Consider the following 21,749-nt stretch of genomic DNA (forward strand, 5'->3'; position numbering starts at 1 on the left):
TTCATGTAGTGTACTTGTGCCTGCATATTTCCTCCATACTATTCATGTAGTGTACTTGTGCCTGCATATTTCCCCCATACTATTCATGTATTGTACTTGTACCTGCATATTTCCTCCATACTATTCATGTAGTGTACTTGTGCCTGCATATTTCCTCCATACTATTCATGTAGTGTACTTGTGCCTGCATATTTTCCCCATACTATTCATGTATTGTACAGTACTTGTACCTGCATATTTCACCCATACAATTCCTGAATTGTACAGTACTTGTACCTGCATATCTCCCCATACTATTCATGTATTGTACAGTACTTGTACCTGCATATTTCCCCCACACTATTCATGTATTGTACAGTACTTGTACCTGCATATTTCCCCCATACTATTCAAGCATTGTACAGTACTTGCACCTATATATTTTCCCCACACTATTCATGTATTGTACAGTACTTGTACCTGCATATTTCACCCACACTATTCATGTATTGTACAGTACTTGTACCTGCATATTTCACCCATACTATTCAAGCATTGTACAGTACTTGTGCCTGCTTATTTCCCCCATACTATTCATGTATTGTACAGTACTTGTACCTATATATTTTCTCCACACTATTCATGTATTGTACAGAACTTGTACCTGCATATTTCCCCCATACTATTCATGTATTGTACAGTACTTGTACCTGTATATTTCCCCCATACTATTCATGTAATGTACAGTACTTTTACCTGCATATTTCCCCCATAGTATTCATGTATTGTACAGTACTTGTACCTGCATATTCCCCCCATACTATTCATGTATTGTACAGTACTTGTACCTGCATATTTCCCCCATACTATTCATGTATTGTACAGTACTTGTACCTGCATATTTCCCCCACACTATTCATGTATTGTACAGTACTTGTACCTGCATATTTCCCCAATACTATTCATGTATTGTACAGTACTTGTACCTGCATATTTCCCCCATACTATTCATGTATTGTACAGTACTTGTACCTGCATATTTCCCCCATACCATTCATGTATTGTACAGTACTTGTACCTGCATATTTCCCCCATACTATTCATGTATTGTACAGTACTTGTACCTGCATATTTCCCCCACACTATTCATGTATTGTACAGTACTTGTACCTGCATATTTCCCCCATACTATTCATGTATTGTACAGTACTTGTACCTGCATATTTCCCCCATACTATTCATGTATTGTACAGTACTTGTACCTGTATATTTTACTCATACAATTCATGTATTGTACACGTGACTGTATACTTTATTCACACTATTCATACGTAGTTCATGTGTCAACTTACTTTTCCCACAATATTTATACATTGCACTTGTACCTACATACTTTCCTCAGACTATTACTGCATTGTACATACAGTTAGGTCCATACATATTTGGACAGAGACAACTTTTTTCTAATTTCGGTTCTGTATGTTACCACAATACATTTTAAATATAACAGGTCAGATGCAGTTGAAGTGCAAACTTTCAGCTTTAATTCAGTGGGCTGAACAAAACGATAGCATGAAAATGTGAGGCAACAAAATCATTTTTTCAATAAAACATTATCCCTTCATTTTAGGGGCTCAAAAGTCATTGGAAAGATTAAATAACTGGAAATAAAATGTTCATGTCTAATACTTGGTTGAAAACCCTTTTCTGCCAATGACAGCCTGAAGTCTTGAACTCATGGACATCACCAGATGCTGGGTTTCCTCCTTTTCAATGCTCTGCCAGGCCCATACTGCAGTGGCATTCAGTGTTTGTTGGCCTTTCTGTCCAAAGTTTAGTCTTCAACAAGTGAAATGCATGCTCAATTGGGTTAAAGAGACACTGAAGCGAAAAAAAAAATTATGATATTATGATTAGAGGCCTAGTGCACACCGGAGCGTTTCCGCTGCGGTTTGCGATCTGCTTGCGGGTGCGGATCCGCTAGGGTAATGTATTTCAATGGGCTGGTGCACACCAGAGCGGGAGGCGTTTTGCAGAAACGCATACTCCCGGGCTGCTGCAGATTTTGGATTGCGGATGCGTTTCTGCCTCAATGTTAAGTATAGGAAAACCGCAAACCGCTCTGAAAAACGGCACTTCAGAGCGGTTTGCCAGGCGTTTTTTGTTACAGTAGCTGTTCAGTAACAGCTTTACTGTAACAATACATGAAATCTACTATACCAAAACCGCTACACAAAACCGCAAAACGCTAGCTGAAACGCTGCAGAAAAATAAGAAAAAGCGTTTCAAAATCTGCTAGCATTTTGCGGATCTGCTAGCGGTTTTTGGTGTGCACCAGCCCTGTATGTGTAGTACAGCTAAGAAATAAAACATTAAGATCAGATACATCAGTCTAATTGTTTCCAGTACAGGAAGAGTTAAGAAACTCCAGTTGTTATCTCTATGCATACAAGCCATTAAGCTCTACGACTTTCAAAGTGGTGGAGAGGGCTGTTATCTGACTTTTATTTTCTCAACTGTTATTGAACTATTTACTTTTTATCTGCCAGAGGAGAGGTCATTAGTTCACAGACTGCTCTGAAAGAATCATTTTGAATGCTGAGTGTTGTGTAATCTGCACATATTATAGAATGATACAATGATAGAAAAAACACTATATACCTGAAAATAAAAAATATGAGAATATTTTCTTTGCTGCTAATCTTCTAGTAATTATTCATAGTACACAACCAATTCACTATATCATATTTTTTTTTCGCTTCAGTGTCTCTTTAAGATCAGGTGACTGACTTGGCCATTCAAGAATTTCCCACTTATTTGCTTCAAGAAACTCTTAGGTAGCTTTGGCTCTCTATCATGAAACACCACCCAATCAATTTGCTTGCATTTAGCTGGATTTGAGCAGACAGCAGTCTCTGAACACCTCAGAATTGATTTGGCTGCTTCTGTTCTGTGTCATATCATCAATAAACACTGGTGTCCCAGTGCTACTGGCAGCCATGCATGCCCAAGCCAGCACACTGCCTCCACCATGTTTAAAAGTTGATGTGGATAATAAGCTGCCCCACATCTTCTTCATACTTTTTTCTTGCCATCATTCTGATAGAGGTTGGTCTTGGTTTCATCCGTACAAAGATGGTTTTTCTCAACTGTGCTGGCTCTTTTTTTAGATGTTCTGCAGCAAAGTCCAATCTAGCCTTTCTATTCTAGAGGCTTATGAGTGGCTTGCACCTTGCAGTGCACCTTCTGTATTTACTTTTAGGGCTCGTTCCCACTATCGCGAATCTGCATGCGTCCAACGCATGCAGATCCGCACATGTAATACAAGTGGATGGGCCTGTTTCCACTGTAGCGTTGTTGAGGTGCGTTTTTTTCAGCGTGAAAAAAACGCACAAAAGAGCCAACGATTTCGCCTGCGTCGGGAATCCGTGCGAATCGCCGCTAATGTATTTAATAGTAAAAACGCATGCGTTTGTTACATGCGTTTTTACCCGCGATTTCGCGTGCGATTTCGCACCTTTTTTTTAATTTTATTTAGCCCTGGCAGTGTCATGGTTAATTTCGCATGGCACCCTGCCATGCGAAATCGCAGGCGAAATCGCGGGTAAAAACGCATGTGGAAACGCATCCGCATGCGTTTTTACAAGCGTCGGAATGCGGCCGAAATCGCGTCGCAACAGTGGAAACAAGCCCTTATGCAGTCTTCTATCTATGGTAGACTTGGATATTGATAAGCCTACCCCCTGGAGAGGAGAGGAGCGATGCATGACAGCGATGTTAAACACTGCAACACAACATAAACCTTTAAAGAGGCTCAGAGACGAGTTGAAGTATAGCTCTGATACTTACCCGGGGCTTCCTCCTGCCCCATAAACACGTCTAAGTCTCACGCCGTCCTCCCGCGGTCTGCCATTCAGCTGCGGTGAGCTCCGTTATCAGCCTCAGTGACGTCGGTTTGGGTCTACTGTGCATATGCGGGAGGTCTGCGCATGCGCAGTAGACCCTGACTGGCATCGACTGAGGCTGGTAACAGAGATCACCACGGCTGAACGGCAGACGGCGGGAGGACGGCGGGAGACTTAGACGTGTTTATGGGGCGGGAGGAAGCCGCAGGTAAGTATCAGAGCTATACTTCAACTCGTCTCTGAGCCTTTTTAATAAATAGGCTGATTTTTTATTTTGCAATCTATAAAGAGTACACTATAAAGCAGTGATCTGTTGCTTTGTTACACATAGGCCCCACATTTTATCTTGTATTTGCGTGGATACTAATTATAAGAAACACACATATCTTCCCATCCATACATGCTAAATCTTAGCTCATCCCCTAGCTATAAAACCTGTGTTCTCAACACATGGTACGCATACCCAAGGGGGTACTTTAGGTAAGATCAGGGATACTTGGAATTGTTCTAGTGGATACATTATAGTAAGTTTTTAGATTCAAAATGATAAATATTATATAAACAAACCTAAATAACCATTTATAGTACACCTCCTTGACGGTATGGACGAGTATACCCGTCCATTACCGCCGGAGGTCGCCGCTCAGGCCCTGCTGGGCCGATTTTTATGAAATAAAAAGCAGCACACGCAGCCGGCACTTTACCAGCCGCGTGTGCTGCCTGATCGCCGCCGCTCTGCGGCGATCCACCACGAGCAGCGGCGAAAGAGGGTCCCCCCAGCCGCCCGAGCCCTGCGTAGCCGGAACATATAGTTCCGGCCAGCGCTAAGGGCTGGATTGGAGGCGGCTGACGTCAGGACGTCGGCTGACGTCCATGACGTCACTCCGCTCGTCGCTATGGCGACGATATAAGCAAAACAAGGAAGGCTGCTCATTGCAGCCTTCCTTGTTTGTTCTGGGCGCCGGAGGCGATCGAAAGAACGCCTCCGGAGCGCCCTCTAGTGGGCTTTCATGCAGCCAACTTTCAGTTGGCTGCATGAAATAGTTTTTTTTTTATAAGAAAAAAACCCTCCCGCAGCCTCCCTGGCGATTTTAATAGAACGCCAGGGAGGTTAAAAGCATCAAGGGATGTTTAAAGTGTACCAGAGACAAATAAAAACAAGTTTTATACATACCTGGGGCTTCCTCCATCCCCATGGGCACGGATCACTCTGACGCCGCCGTCCTCAGCCTTCTGCAGCTCCGGTACCAGTTCCCGTAAGTTCTGCCAGTCACAGCCAGTCTGATGCAAGAGAAGTGCGTTCTACGTATCTCTCCGGCATTTGCGCAGACTGGCAGAACTTACATGCGCATGGGGCTGGAGGAAGCCCCAGGTATGTATAAAACTTTTTTTTATTGGTCTCTGGTTTCCTTTAAAAAGTGTTCATCATGCACAATTATGGAGTACTCTCTACAAACATATATGTGTCAAGGGGTACTTGAGTTGATGTTACTCACTGTAGGGGGTGTTTGGTCAAAGCTGTCACTAATAAAGGTGCCTCATGATTGTCCAGAAAATGATATGAGGTTTGCGTTGGGCTACCCGCCGTCCCCACTAGGTATTTTTCACTCTCATTGGCTATTTTTTCTTTTCCCTTTCTTTGTTTGTTCCACTTTTTCTCTGTGTTTCTGTCCTTAGGTCTTTTCTTTTGTCATTTATTTCTTTATTCTCTTTTCTCCATCTTTTCTCACTCTGTTTCCCTTCTGCTGCAATTCCGTTCCCCCACATCCCCCCTAGACCCCCTCTCCCAAAGTGGATTTTGCCCCTAAGAATGGTCCACTTCTTCTCATGGTCCCCAATGCAGCGCTTCAGCTTCCGTTTCCATTCCACTGGGCTCAGTGGTCCATAAAAATTGGTTCAGTAGGAAACTTTCCCTCCCTTCAGCGGATTGTGCGGAATGGATCCGTTTGAATGGAATGATGTGAACGATAGTTTAACATTGGATCCATTCATATCTGTTTGCGTAATGGACCGTTTTTTAACACCAGTCTGAACAGTGCCTTAGAGGGAGATGATCAGCAGGATAGACAGGCAGCTTTTATTGCATAAAATGACATAAATATGGCAGCCTCCACATACCTCTCACTTCACTTGTCCTTTAAGTCTGTGTGAAGATCATTTTGATTGCTAAGTGTAGACATCTGAGTTCCTTGGAACCAGAGGTATGATTAAGGAGCCGTTGCTCCGATGCGCGTGAGCTTTTATTGCAACATTGTTGGATTACAAATAAAGGTCGTTTTGATACATCCCACCATCTGGTGTAGCGGGATTTCTTTGGACTCTCTGGCCTTAGAGTATGTTAGGCCTGGGGCGAGTGTCATACGCGGGGCCTAGAGCCAAAAGTGTAGGCCATCTAATGTACCACAATGCACACGGGCTTGTCCACCTGTAGAGGCTAACTGGGGAGCTTGGAATAGATACAGACTGGCTGGGGAGCTAGGGTTGTGTACCAGACTGGCTGGGGATGGGTGCTAGGCTGAATGGGGAGCTTCCCATGCCTTTTCTGCCCTACCACCAGGGGACAGGGTGATATGGGTTGTGTCTGTTGGCCTGACTTTGCTGGCCAACTCTGATTCTGTTGGTTGTATTGTAGATTCTTTACCTGTTTAGCAAATTCCAAAATATGATGCTACTGAGTCCTGTGAGAGGTTGATTGTCGCTGACTCGCAGTGGTTGGCTCTGGGTCGGTGGTATTTTGCATGCCCATGGTCAGGAGTGCTATGCGCATGACGTAAATCATTACATTAATGCGCAGGGCGCTCTCTTCCATGGGCATGCATTCAAGGGCGCGTGTTAGGTCAGCACCTGAGCATGAGCCGACCAGGAAGACTGGGTCTCTCAATGCAAGCGCAGTGGGCATGACTGCGGGGCCCCCTTCAGGTTCGGGGCCCGGGGATGATCGCCCCACTTGTTTCCAAACCCCCCCCAAGGCCGCCTCTGCTTGGAACAATGCTTGTGTACATTTTTACTATTCCTGTGTGATATAACTTTAAAACAAACATGTTGTGTAAGAAGTTATGAAAGATGTCTTTGTTGACCCACCTGTGAAAACACCAGCTTCCTGGCTTTACAACTTGCCGCTTCACAGACTTGGCAGAATTATGCAGGTGATTCACAACGCGTCTGAATGATTGTTCCTGATAAGAGAATTATTAGCAGTTCTGGCCAAAGGTTGGCATAACAGCTGGGAAATTCTGATTTTCACAGATAATTGGCAATAGTGTCCTCCATCTTTCTGCCATGGCCATCTTAATACACATCAGATGTACTATACTATGTTGATTTTCCTGTTTCAGCTACAAGACCCTGGTGACTGAGCATGAAGCCCTCATGCAGAAGTATCTGCATTTACTGCAAATTGTGGAAACAGAGAAGAAAGTGGCAAAGCAGCTGAGGCAACAGATTGAAGATGGAGAAGTGGAAGTCGAGCGTCTTAAAGCTGAGGTGAGATACGGTGGAGGAGCAGTCTGTAATATGAGATATTGGCTGCAAATATTACTGTCTGTAAACGATGGTCATGTCTATCAGAACTCAAGGAGAAGCATGTGATCAGTTTGGTCAGGTGATAGATATGTAAGTCTCTTATTTGCTAGTCATGATCTTATGCTATAGCAACATGTGATCACACAAACTAATAAATGTCTTCCCTAAATTCACCTGCTGTACAGATTTCTAGTTTCTCAGCATCCCTGGTCAGATAATTATATCTCATCAGGAGCCGCTCACTGGCTGTGTGACACTTGATGCAAGAAAGCAGCAGGGCTCCAGCTGACTGATACTCAGGTTATGTAGAGATCACACAATCAGAGGTAGTCTTTTCATGCAGCAGGCCTGGGATCCTGGGAGCCACAGTGCTCTTAGGAGCTGGTGAGTTTCAGGGAGGGGGTCTGCTTTAATGTCAGATTCCCTTTAAAGCAAACCTGTTACTTACCTCCCATGTAGTCTACTCATCAATCTCTTTCTCCTCTCCTGCATCCTGTTTGTCCACTGTGATCAATGGAATTCTCTGTCTTCCATTTTAAAAGTGACAATGACTCTATAACAGCTTCCGGGTCAGTACACTGTTAAACTGTAATATCGCCTTCTTGAGCCATAGGGAAACATGGACATTACCTTGCATATAAGTTATCCTTTCAGTTATAACTGACAGTAACTGATAAATAACTGGCAGCAAGTTATATATGTCAGTTCTGACAAAATGTTGTCAGAACTGGAAGGAATCATTGTTAGAAAAAATGGTGAGCTTCTGAGAGGAACTGACGGCGAGGTAAGTATGTAATATTCATTTGCAGGCACGTCATGTGTTTACCAGTATGTTAAATATTTTACTTGGTTCAGGTTCACTTTAAGATATTTGTGTAAAGTTCATTATGCCATATAAAGAAATCATTGTGTGCTCCTATTTGTTTGCACTTGATCCTCTGAAGGTTCTCATATCAGCGTGAGCTCCTTCTCTGCCTGCACACCCTGAACAGTCACCTGTAACATTCACTTACAATTGATGTACCCTGAACACAATTGAAGTGCAGTTAAGTCTCTTTTGTGTGTGGTGCTACTGCAGTGAATGCTTTGTGCGGAGATAAATGGGAGTAGGACGTGGTGTCATTGGGATGTGATGTCTGTGTCACAGCTGCTGACACTTTGATGTGGTAATGAGAATTATTTGATATTAAAAGCTGAGAATCTGAATATTTATGAATCTAAGAGTTGTGCTTTTCATAGGAAATATCTCCATTAACCTTTCACATCCCAGAGAGTTGTGTCTTCTCTTAATGATTCTGGGGAGCCGAGGATCTACCAATATGTTTCTGTTTATTATTAGAAGGACAAGCTGCTCGGTTAAGAACCTTCTTTGTGGCTGTCTAAAAATATGCACAAAGTGCTGTAAAGAACAACATTGACATCTAAAAGTAAAAAAGTTTTGTACAAGTCATCAGTTGCTGCACATATGCAAAGCAGACATTCATTCATTCAGTCCACATTTAGAGAGGGGGCAGCCATTCAAGTAATCACATTTTGTTCTTGTAGACTACATATGCTTTCATAACTACTAACTTCAAATGGACCTGTACTCATGCACGGGACCCAAGGAAAACACAGAGTAATCCACTCTGTTTGTGTTTAGAGTGGAGAGCCTGTCTAATTTCCCCTCAGCTGCAAGTAATCACTTTGTAATTTGATTTCTCAGCTGTGTCAGCACAGGGATCCCAGCAAGCCTCGGCAGCCTCAGCTAATTTGTAAACATGGGATGTTAACCCTTTTGTCTGCTTTCATGAAAGCAGAAAGTAGACACACTGCAAATGTATCGCTGGAGTTCTGTGGGCTGTAACAAAGAAATGTATTTTCTTTAAAGGTTTTTATGCTGTTGCTTATCTTTTAGAGCAGAGAGGAAGTTCTGAGTTCAGGTCCGCTATAAACAAATATACAGTAAAGTTTCTGGTATTTGGCACAGGGAAATACCAGGATGTGCTGGATCTATCATCTATGTGTTTTTTTCCTGTTCACAACTGGGTGCCCATCAATCTGGAAATTGATTGGAGGAATTGACTAGAAGGATGTTAGTGGGTTGGTTTGTGTTTAGCAGGCCTTACTTCTAGAGAGCCATTTATTCCAACAGAGCAGCATACAGAGGTTGCACACTATATGACCATCTTCAGTGAAATCTAAACTGGAGCTAACACCTCGTACTCCAACAAGGCAATGCTTACCGTAGAGGGATTTTTGTTTTTTCTACAAAAAAAAAATCTTTGTACCTTTGTAGTTCCACATACGGTAGTCTAAATGAGTACTCTGTTGTTATTCCTTAAAGGTGCACTATGGTAAAAATTGAAAGATTTAAAATATGTATAAACATAGACAAATAAGAAGTACTGTATTTTCCGCCATATAAGACGCACTTTTTCTCCCCAAAAAATGGGGAGAAAAAGTCCCTGCGTCTTATACGGCAAAGGCAGGGAATCCCCAACTTCCGACCACCCACCAATAGGAACCACCGCCACGTCGGGGATTCCCTGCCTGTGTGCGTCCTCCTCCTGTCTCTTCTGTCCTCGCCATGGTCCTCTTGTTCCTCGCATGTGTCCGCGGCTTTCCGCATGCCTCCGACGCATGACGTTTCATTAGCAGCCGGCACTAGAGGAAGCCGGACACAGAAGCCGGAGGTCTGCAGTCCACATGGGCATGATGGATGAGGTAAGCAGCTGCCGATAAACACCCCGGGGGGGCCACACAACACAAGGGGAGGGGGAGGGGGGAGCCGCTGACACATGCAGGGGACAGAAAGACCATGGGGAGATAAAGGAGAAGACATAGTGGGGTGACAAGTGGATCATAGGGGTGACATGAAAGTGACAGAAGGGACAGGAGGAGACATGAGGACCATGAGGGAGACAGCAGGAGACATGGTGGGGGTGACAGGATAACAATGGGGGGAGACAGAAGGGACAGCAGAAGACATGAGGACCATGGGGGAGACAGCAGGAGACATGTTGGGGGTGACAGGAGGACAATGGGGGGAGACAGAAGGGACAGCAGGAGACATAAGGACCATGGGAGAGACAGCAGGAGACATGGTGGGGGTGACAGGAGGACACATGGGCTGACAGAAGGACAATGGGGGAGATATGGAGGAGGGGACAGGAGGATCATGGGGGAAACAGGAGGAGACATGGAGGGAGAGACAGGAGTACGTATGGGGGTGACAGGAGGACCATAGGGTGGGGACAGGAGGATGCATGGGGGACACATAAGAGAACGGAGGAGACATGGTGGGGGTGACAGAAGGACACTGGGGGAGACAGGACACATGGGGGTACATGAGGACACATGGGGCAGACATGCGGACACATGGGGGAGACTAGGAGGATACAGAAGGACATATGGGAGACATGGGGACACAGGAGGACACATGGGGGAGACATGAGGACACATGGGGACACTGTAGGATACCATTTGAGAGATAACATGTTGTACAAGGCACTCCTGGAATATGGACGCACCAGGTTTAGTATTTTTTCTTGTTTTTGCACTCTAAACCTAGGTGCGTCTTATATTCCAGGGCGTCTTATACAGCGCAAAATACGGTATGTTTTTTTCCAGAGTAAAATGAGCCATAAATGACTTTTCTCCTTAGTTGCTGTCACTTACAGTAGGTAGTAGAAATCTGACAGAAACGATAGGCTTTGGACTAGTCCATCTCTTCATAGGCAGGGCCGGATTTAGGCCAAGGCCACCTAGGCCATGGCCTAGGGCACCACAAGAGCAAAGGCACCAACGTATAGGCTAAACCGGTGCAGCATTTGCCAGCTTGCCAATCCTGCAATGCAGGGAGATCAGGCAAGCGACTGACCACAGTATTCTGCTGCTAGCCGCCTGTGTAGCAGCCTCCTTGCTCTCTGTGCATGTTTGCATTGTGCCCAGACATCGGCAGCATTGGAGACAGAAAGGAAGAGGAAGCTTCTGCACTGGAGACGAGTGGAGAAATGAGTGACACTGGTGGCTGCTGCGGTGTGAAGGTGAGCTGGATACCTGTACTGAAGGGGGGGGGGAGGGATTAAAGGAGTCATCTGGCTGCTTATACTAGAGGGAAAGGAGGAGGAGTAATCTAGCTACCTATACTGGGGGGGGGGGTCATTAGGTTACCTTTACTAAGGGGGAGGAGTCATCTGGCTACCTATACTGGAGGGAAAGGGGGAGGAGTAATCTAGCTACCTATACTGGGGGGGTGTCATCTGGCTATCTACCTGTATACTAGAGGGAAGGGGGAGGGGTCATCTCGCTACCTATATTGAAGGGGGACGGCTGGTGACAGTGGCCTTGGGCGGCAAAGAGTACAAATCCGGCCCTGTTCATAGGGGATTCTCAGCAAGGCTTTTATTCTTTATAAAGATATTCCCTAAAAAGGATTTAAACAATGATGCTGGCCAGCTTCCCAGCTCCCTACATAGTTTTTTGGCAGTTGGACAGAGCAACTGCCATTCACTAAGTGCTTTTCAAAATAAATTATTCCCTGAGAATCCCCTATGAAGAGATGGGCTAGTCCAAAACCTGTCACTTCTGTCAAATTTCTACTACCTACTGTAAGTGACAGCAAACACTTGTGAACAGAGGCGCTAAGCTGACTGAAGCTGTTCACAAGTGTTTATTTGCTCCTACCTATAGCCTGATGAAGTGGGTAAGACCCACGAAACGCGTTGCAGTTTAATTGGAGTATGTAAATAAAAAGTTTTTTTCTGTCGAAAATCCGACATTTTCTTGTGTCTGCATCAGGGAGGTAAGTCCACCAACAACCTCCCTGTCTTTTAAACATTTTATTTCGTTTTATACTTCTGGCGCCTCTGTAACATTGTTTACAATATTGTGTCTACCCCTGGTGGAGGGGAATTGGCCCCTTTTTTCCTATCTACAGAGAGCGACTTCTTAATCCTTAGTGGGGACAGGCTTAATCTCCCCACCTGCCTATACAGTGGTTACCTGGAAGGTAACCCAGACTTGTGAGTATTACTCTACATTCACACACCTACATCTAACTTTCAGTACATACTGCACCACAGTGGGCTCTCGGTGTCTCCCTCCCCCTATAGTTCATGTCATTAACTGTCCATCAAAAGAGCTCACAATCTAATATCCCTATTATAGCCTACTAGGCCCATATGCAATTCACTTTTTCACCTGAGTTTTCTCCTGGGTGATATTTTAAAACTTGTCAATAAAATGCTTTTTAAACCACCAGTAAGTAAACAAACAATCAAAATAGTTTTGATGGTGCTTTTTCACCTACTTTTTGGTACTTTTTCCATTGCAAAGTGCTAAAAAATTATTATAAATCAAAGATGAAAAATGATCTCCTAGGAGAAAACTTCAAGTGAAAAAGTGAATTGTATTTGGGCCTTAGGGCTTGATTCATCAATCTGCGCTGCTAAAGCAAGCTGTTCTTTTATAAGTAGGTGGGTGGTGTCCTACTGGAGGTTCTCTAAAGGAAGTTCCTGCAGCCCCAGTACCAGTAGCTCTCAGGCAGGGCTGTTTCTTGGGCAGTGCGGGCAGGGCGACCGCCCTGGGCGCAGACTGGCAAGCAGATAAAGGGGGGCGCAGGCAGAAGGACATAACCACTAGGGAGCTGGTGACGCGCGGTGCAGCCAAATGGAAGAAGATGATTATCAGCGCGCTCACCTTCCTTGACTCCTCCTAGGCTGCCTGCGTCAGAAGCCAAGTCATCATCACGTCATCACGGCGTGATGACACCTGATGTCCTGTGGCGGTACTCAGGCTGTCAGTGGGCGGCGCCCAAGGAGGACTCTGCTTTCCTAGCTCTCTTCACCGGTGTGTGTTTCTGGTCTCTGCTTCCTCCTGGATGAGCAGCTGGTCACCAGTAAGTAGGCAGATCTACTTGTGACCTGTGGGGGCGCAATTTTTACACCCTCGCCCTGGGTGCACTTTAGCCTAGAAACTGTCCTGCTCTCAGGTCACTGGACAGGGGCCATCCATGTTGGGAAATACCACATTTTGGGCTCAGACAAACACAAACAACCATTTCATCTATTTTGCACACAGCTTTACACTTCAAGCGCCAACATTGTAAGACCTATAAACTGTTTGCCTCCAAGCACCTCCAGCAAAAACCATCAGCATTTTCTGTGCCAGAAGAGTTGGTTACAGCGCAGTGTTCTTGAATGTGAATAACCATTGCTGGAGCCTGGTGAGGCTGAGAGTACCAAATGTCTTCATTTTTTTGTGTTTGAACTGCTCGTAATTATCTGGGACTCTACTCTACATCTATTTCAGCCAAACTGATTCACTAAGGGAAAATGTAAATCACCCTATAATGTTTTATGAAAGTCACTAATTCCTAGTTATGTTTTGCAGATTGCATCATTACTGAAGGATAATGAACGTATCCAATTGACACCAAGCAATACTCAAAATGAAGACACCGATATTAAAAAGATAAAGAAGGTAACCGTATCCAGTCAAATATAAAGTTCTGAAATGAATCACGTGACATTGTGAGACCTTCGGACATATGTTTAGTGTTATCAGCTACCTTTGTGTGACGGTTAGTACCACAACTCAGATGTCTGATTATTGGTGATCTGCGGAATCACCAACAATGCAGACGCTATACCCGATTATGTGTGATCCGCAGAATCACCAATAATGCCAGTATAGCAAGACCGAGAGCAGCGAGTGTGTGTGTTAAGTGCAACCGCAACTCCAATGGTTTTACAGGACCTTACCAAAGGAGTCGGTAAGGAACACTCAGGATACAAACAGGACAGATGAGACACAAGGTTCCCCAGGACGGCTGGGAAGGGTACAGACAGAGAATATGGAGGTAGTATAGTTGGTCTCTGCCAGGGGTGCTGGCGAGAGACAGAACCAAACAGACAGATAATAACAGACGTTCACCTAATAGCAGACTAGGCCCCTACAGAGAAGCAGGCTGGCACTAGCTGAAACAATAACGGAAAGACCTCGCCACAGCCGCTGGCGAGGTACCAACGACTCACAGGCCGACCGTATAATAAAGTACAAACCCCAGCAAGCTGGGGATACCGAAACTGAGACTGAATCTCACAAGGAGCGGACGGTTTCAGACCGCACTGCAGCCTAGGCGAACTGCTACACCAGAGGGGCTGGCGTAGCAACACCTCACCAATGTTGAGGGCCCACTGATGGGTAGAATGGTCAGGCAGGCAAGGTTCGGCAACAGAGAGGCAAGTATCAGCAGAGAATCGTGAGACAAGAGAATAGTCGGTAAACAGGCAGAATTCAGCAACAGGTAGGCAGATAGGCGAAAGTACAGGATCAGAAGGCAGGATCAGGGTCAGAGTAATAGCTAAGAGTCATACACAGGAGATCGATACAGAAGCAATCACCTAGTCTGGGTGTGAAATCCTTAACGTAAACACCCGGGAACTAGTCTAAACAAATAGCAGTAACAGAGTAGCAATATCCTAAGCTTGGAGGTGAGGTCCTTGGTCTCAACTCCCTGGAACTGCTCTAAAGTATAACTGAGTAATGAGACAACAATCCTAAACTTGGGGGTGAGGTCCTTGGTCTCAACCCCCCGGAACTGGTCTAAATTATAACAGAGGAATAACACAGCAATCCTAAGCTTGGGGGTGAGGTCCTTGGTTTCAACCCCCCGGAACTGGTCTAAAGTATAACAGAGGAATAACACAGCAATCCCAAGCTTGGGGGTGAGGTCCTTGGTCTCAACCCCCCGGAACTGGTCTAAAGTATAACAGAGGAATAACACAGCAATCCCAAGCTTGGGGGTGAGGTCCTTGGTCTCAACCCCCCGGAACTGGTCTAAAGTATAACAGAGGAATAACACAGCAATCCTAATCTAGGTTTGAAATCCTTGGCATCACACCTGGGATCTAATCTAACAAATAACAGAGCAAGACAAGATTAACCTAATCTAGGTGTGAAATCCTTGGCATCACACCTGTGATCCAATCTAACAAATAACAGAGCAAGACAAGATTAACCTAATCTAGGTGTGAAATCCTTGGCATCACACCTGGGATCTAATCTAAAGGTCTGAGCGCTGACACACAAGCGTTCATGACAACAGACAGCGCCAGAGTAAAGCCCGAAGGCTTAAGAAGCAGAGGAGACCTCACCGGCATGCCCCCAGCAGCAGCCAATCCGGGGCGCCGTGAGTCTCCTCCGCTGTCAGCTGACCAGCCGGTCAGCTGACGAGCTCTCTCCCAGAATAAAGGTCCTGTCTGAGACGGCGACCTTACAGGCAACAGGTAGTTCCATCCCCGGCGTCTTAGATGCCGGAGGGACGGACAGAGGCCCCGAGGCAGACGCGGTGGCAACGCAGCCCACCGCGGCTGCACTCATTACACTTTGATTTGATTCCGAAAAATTGCAGCAAGTTATCCTGCTCATACGTTACTGGTGTGAACCACAGCTTACTGCACTGATGAACTGTGTTATGACTAGTAGAGTAGCAGTGCGGATGGCTCCCCTGATGCCAATGTCAGGAAGCTCATAACATCCACTAAACCAAAGTAAAAAACTAAGAAAAAGTGCTCTGAGAGTGAGATTATAGATGTATTTGCTCAGGTACCACAGCACAGTAAGCTTCCCAGGTGGCTGAACATGGTTAGCTCCATGGAAAGAAGAAAAAAATAACAGCATGACCCTTACTCAGAGCTTTATTAGGTCCACCCCCTGGCTATAGGAGATGGTAGCAAGCAGAGTGAAATTGTAAGCATGCAGGTTCCCCCCTCCTGGGCTGCCATCAGAAATTTTGGGGCCCCTCACACATCATCAGGCCTGGCACCCTCCCCCGGGCCCACCCACTGGTTGCTGTGCCTGCTCAGTAGCCACCCCACCCCTGTGTCCGTGCGCGAAGTGCGCTGCGGCGAAAAATGTTCATGGCTCCAACATAGAAGAAAGCAGCATGCACATCGTGATGCGGCAAAAAGTGGGCATGACCATGGCATGTTGTGGGTGGAGCCAAATACTAGCAAAATACAGGTAGTCCCCGGTTAACAAATGAGATAGGGACTTGTAGGTCTGTTCTTATCCTTTAACCGTTCTCTTTTGACCCCCTCTTTCCTTCCTGTGCCTCTTTTGTCCCCCTCTGTCTCACCTCAGTTTGTGCCTCTTTTGTGTCCCTCTGTGTGACCTCATGTTTCCATCTCATCTTCTTTCTCCCTGTGCCTCTTTTTTTCACCTCTGTGCCTCTTTTATCCCCATGTGTTACCTCTTGTCCCCTTCTGTCCCCGCTCATCCCCCTTCCCCAACCAGTTATAGGTGCCCCCAGTATAGGTAGCCACTAGCCAGGTATAGGTGCCCCCAGAATAGGCAGCCAGGTATAGGTTCCCCCAGTATAAGTAGCCAGCTATAGGTGGTGCCCCAGTATAGGTAGCCTGGTGTAGATGCCCCCAGTATAAGTAGCCTGGTATAGCTGGTGCCCCAGTATAGGCCAGCAAGATACAGGTGCTCCAGTATAGGTATTCAACTATAGGTGGTGCTCTGGTATAGGTAGCCTGGTATAGTTGCCCCCAGTATACATAGCCTGTTATGGGTGGTGGACCACTATAGGTTAGCCAGGTACAGGTGCCCCCAGTATAGGTAGCAAGCTATAGGCTCCCCAGTATAAGTAGCCAAGTATAGGTGGTGCCCCAGTATAGATAGCCAGGTACAGGTGGTGCCCTCAGTAAAGGTAGCCAAGTATAGGTGATGCCCCAGTATAGGTAGCCAGGTATAGGTGGTTCCAGCCCCAGTATAGGTAGCTAGGTATAGGTGGTTCCAGCCCAAGTATAGGTAGCCAGGTATAGGTGGTGGCCCAGTATAGAAAGTCAGCTGTAGCAGGCTCACTCATCTGCTTCCCACATTCTAGCGATGATGTCACTCTTCTCTCAGTGCTGGATCGCAGTGTGCTGGTTAGTGAGCTACAGGCCTGCAGCCACATGCAGCCCTTCCAGCGCTTTGGGGGGCCCAGGGCCCCCAGAAGACCTTGGCCCCTCACTGTAGTGTCAGTTGTCCCCCCCTGATGGCTGCCCTGCGGCCCCCTCACTTTGATACTAGTTCACTACAGCCATCAGCATTAGGTAGCAGCAACTTGCCTAAAGGAGCTTATTTGAATTTCGTGTTCTGTATTCCATGTTCCACAAACAACTACTAAAGACCAAACACCAGACAAGAGTGAAATAAGGTGGAGACAATAATAATCTTAAAAAGATCACAAATATAACTGTAACATCTGCAGGAATGGCGGCTGCGGGCACGCAGGGTGTCTCCACAGCCGCCTTGCCTTCCTGTTCAGGGAGTTCGCCCGTGCCTCTGGCGTCTAGTATGCCGAGGATGGGTTTGTCTTTTGCACATAGGGTTGCCGTATCGCGCGGGCGCGTGCGGAGACAGGACCTTTATGCGGGGAGGAGGCGCGTCAGCTGAACCCTGCCTGATATCTTACTTCTCTCTTGCCTGCCGATTCTGTACTGTACCTGCCCGCCTGTTACTGATCCTAGCCTATCCGACCTTTCTACTCACCAGTGAGCCCTTGTCACTGGTGAGGTGTGCTTCTAATAGTACCCACCAGCTCCTCTGGTGAGCTTCAGCCAAATTAATCACTTACTGTGTTCTAATAGTACCCACCAGCTCCTCTGGTGAGGTTTTGTCAAACTATTAAGTTACTGTGTTCCGACAGTACCCACCAGCTCCTCTGGTGAGGTCTAGCTAAACTATTCAGTTACTGTTGCACCAAGCACTACATACTTGTATTCTGTCAGCTATACTTGTATTATTGGTGATACTGCAGATCACCACATAATCAGGTATAGCGTCTGTATTATTGGTGATTCTGCAGATCACACATAATCAGATGTCTGTGTTGCTACACCAATCGTTACAGAACAACAGACCAAAAGATTATGGAGACACTGTGCAATCGGGTTGAACTTTTGACCACAACCGTTAACGATCTCATCAAGACGGTTAACATACAGCAAACCCAGATTGACCAACTGGCTGAGACAGTTAACCGTCTTAAAGGTCCCAATGCACAAGTGTCCTCCCCTCTAGTTATTGAGCCCAGGATGCCCCCTCCAGAAAGATTCTCGGGGCATCGCTCTGATTTTCAAAACTTCAAGCACCGGTGCTTATCATATTTTGAGTTACGGCCAGTATCCTCAGGTGCAGAGAGTCAGAAGGTCACTTTTTTAAAGACCTTCTTAACAGGGGATTCCCAATCTTGGGCCTACAGTCTCCCTGAGGGTAGTGAGGCGTTGGCCTTTGTGCAGGATTTCTTTAAAGCGATGGCAGTTATATATGACGATCCCGATTTGGCTACAACATCTGAGAGGAAACTTAAGACTCTCAGACAAGGCCATAGCCCTGTCGAGACTTACGCACATAGCCGACCTTTGATATGAGCGACCAGAGCGGTCGCTCAGGGCGCCAGCTTCCAAGGGGGCGCCTATAGCTGGTTGCCTATACTGATGGCACCTACACCTGATTTCCTATACTGAGGGTACCTATAGCTGGCTACCTTTACTGAGGGCTCCAACACCTGGCTACCTATACTGGAGGCACCTATGCCTGGCTACCTATGGGGGGGATGGAGACCTTCACCTGACTTCCTATACTGGGGGCACCTATGCTTGGCAACCTATATTGAGGGCACCTACACATGAAATCTTATACTAGGGGCACCTATACCTGGCTACCTACCTATACTGAGTCTGAGAGTGTTTTTGGGGGGGCACACTGCGGTTATAACGCGTGGTGCAAATTGTCAGTGCTGTGCTATCATTCTAAATGGGGAGGAGGTGGCTAACTGTCCCACTGATTGTTTTTATTAATATTCCTGAAAGGTTCTAGCCTTCATTTTTAAGTGTATTCAGGATAATGCGTTCTTTCCATCCATTCGTGGTTAATAGTATTTTTTCTATTATACATACGTGACGTGTCACAGAGATCTGAGCATTTGGCATGATGTGTCACAACGTCAAAAAGGTTGGGAACCACTGTCCTAGGATATATCTCAGGAGAAAAGGGGAATTGCATATGGGCCTGTGTGTATGTGCGTGCGTGCGTGTGTGTGTATATGCACGTGGGAAGAGGATGAAGGGGGGCACAAAAATCAGGTTGCGCTGTGAAACCTAAGACCGGCCCTGCTTACGCAGCTGAATTTAGAAGGTGGGCAGTATCAGCCAGATTGGGGCAGTATGCGCTGCTGGATTGTTTCCTGACGGGGTTGTCTGATGCTGCTGTAGCCGATTTGATGTTAGGTCATCCTGAGCCTAAGTCCTTGAATGAGGCTGTATCCTTGGCAATCAAGATTGATCGGCGAGTTCGCTACCAAAAGCAAACTCGGGGCGGGGGGGGGACTGTAACATCTGCAGGAATGGCGGCTGCGGGCACGAAGGGTGTCACCACAGCCGCCTTGCCTTCCTGTTCAGGGACTGCGCCCGTGCCTCTGGCATCTAGTACGCCAAGGATGGGTTTGTCTTTTGCACATAGGGTTGCCGTATTGCACGGGCGCGCGCGAAGACAGGACCTTTATGCGGGGAGGAGGCGCGTCAGCTGACTGTTCACTCGCAACTTGTCTGCTGTTGCGAATACTCACGTGTTAGCGCTCAGACCTTAGATAGTATCCGGTGTGCTTTGATCTGGGAGGAAACCAGGGATTTCACACAAGGCTAGGATTATTATTACTGTATATTGATATTCTGTGTATGACTCTGGCTATCCGCTGACTCTGCTCTTGCTAATTGTTTCTGTACTTTTGCCCATCGGACTCTGTTGCTGAACCCTGCCTGATATCTTACTACTCTCTTGCCTGCCGATTCTGTACTGTACCTGCCCGCCTGTTATTGATCCTAGCCTGTCCGACCTTCCCACTCACCAGTGAGCCCTTGTCACTGGTGAGGTGTGCTTCTAATAGTACTTACCAGCTCCTCTGTTGAGCTTCAGCCAAATTAATCACTTACTGTGTTCTAATAGTACCCACCAGCTCCTCTGGTGAGATTTTGTCAAAGATAGCAAGATCAGGGTGAAGTGCAAAAGGTCAGAGCCAGTAAACAAGGTAACAGTAGCAAGTTGGAGGTTCAGGAGCAGGTTGTACAGAACTCAGGAGCATGCAGTGTGAATATTCAACTTAAAGCGGAATATAACCTTGCATTTCAACTTTGCTCTAAAACATTATTTACAGTATATTATATGCAACCAGCATTTTTTTTTTACTAGACCAGCATTGGAAGGGTCACACAGAGCTTTAAAGTTCCTGGACAGAACTGCAGATGCATCCGAAGCTGACATAGATACATTTTGTTTACTGACTGAGAAGGAGCTGGAGGACAGCCAAAGAGTGTGTAACATTTATCACTTGTTACATTCTATGTAGTTAAATGTATCTATCTGAACTTCTGCATATCTCTCCACGGAACTTTAAACCTCTGTGTTTAACCCTTCCAATGCTGGTTTAGTAAAAAAAAAAAAAATATGCTGGTTGCATATAATATGCTGTAAATAATGTTTTAGAGCAAAGTTTAAATGCAGGGTTATATTCCGCTTTAATATTCAGGCAAAGGATTGCGACAAGCAGCAGCTCTTATGTAGGCAATCCACTCATGTTGCATACAGTGGGTTGGAAAAGTATTCGGCCCCCTTGAAGTTTTCCACATTTTGTCACATTACTGCCACAAACATGCATCAATTTTATTGGAATTCCATGTGAAAGACCAATACAAAGTGGTGTACACGTGAGAAGTGGAATGAAAATCATACAGGATTCCAAACATTTTTTACAAATAAATAACTGCAAAGTGGGGTGTGCGTAATTATTCGGCCCCCTGAGTTAATACTTTGTAGAACCACCTTTTGCTGCAATTACAGCTGCCAGTCTTTTAGGGTATGTCTCTACCAGCTTTGCACATCTAGAGACTGAAATCCTTGCCCATTCTTCTTTGCAAAACAGCTCCAGCTCAGTCAGATTAGATGGACAGCGTTTGTGAACAGCAGTTTTCAGATCTTGCCACAGATTCTCGATTGGATTTAGATCTGGACTTTGACTGGGCCATTTTAACACATGGATATGTTTTGTTTTAAACCATTCCATTGTTGCACTGGCTTTATGTTTAGGATCATTGTCCTGCTGGAAGGTGAACCTCCGCCCCAGTCTCAAGTCTTTTGCAGTCTCCAAGAGGTTTTCTTCCAAGTTTGCCCTGCATTTGGCTCCATCCATCTTCCCATCAACTCTGACCAGCTTCCGTGTCCCTGCTGAAGAGATGCCCCCCCCTCCCCCGAGCATGATGCTGCCACCACCATATTTGACAGTGGGGATGGTGTGTTCAGTGATGTGCAGTG

The 21,749-nt window shown here is 45.9% G+C and overlaps 1 protein-coding gene across 1 annotated transcript in view; it reads left to right on the forward strand.

Annotated features, from left to right (window-relative positions):
* Positions 1–21,749, forward strand: part of RASGRF1 (Ras protein specific guanine nucleotide releasing factor 1) — a 137,951-nt gene that overhangs the window by 55,929 nt on the left and 60,273 nt on the right. The window contains exons 3-4 of the mRNA XM_068274967.1: positions 7,220–7,367; positions 13,782–13,871. Of these exons, the coding sequence (XP_068131068.1) occupies positions 7,220–7,367; positions 13,782–13,871 (238 nt within the window). The remainder of the gene's footprint in view (positions 1–7,219; positions 7,368–13,781; positions 13,872–21,749) is intronic.

Source organism: Hyperolius riggenbachi, chromosome 3, assembly GCF_040937935.1.
Source record: "Hyperolius riggenbachi isolate aHypRig1 chromosome 3, aHypRig1.pri, whole genome shotgun sequence".
Lineage (NCBI taxonomy): Eukaryota > Metazoa > Chordata > Amphibia > Anura > Hyperoliidae > Hyperolius > Hyperolius riggenbachi.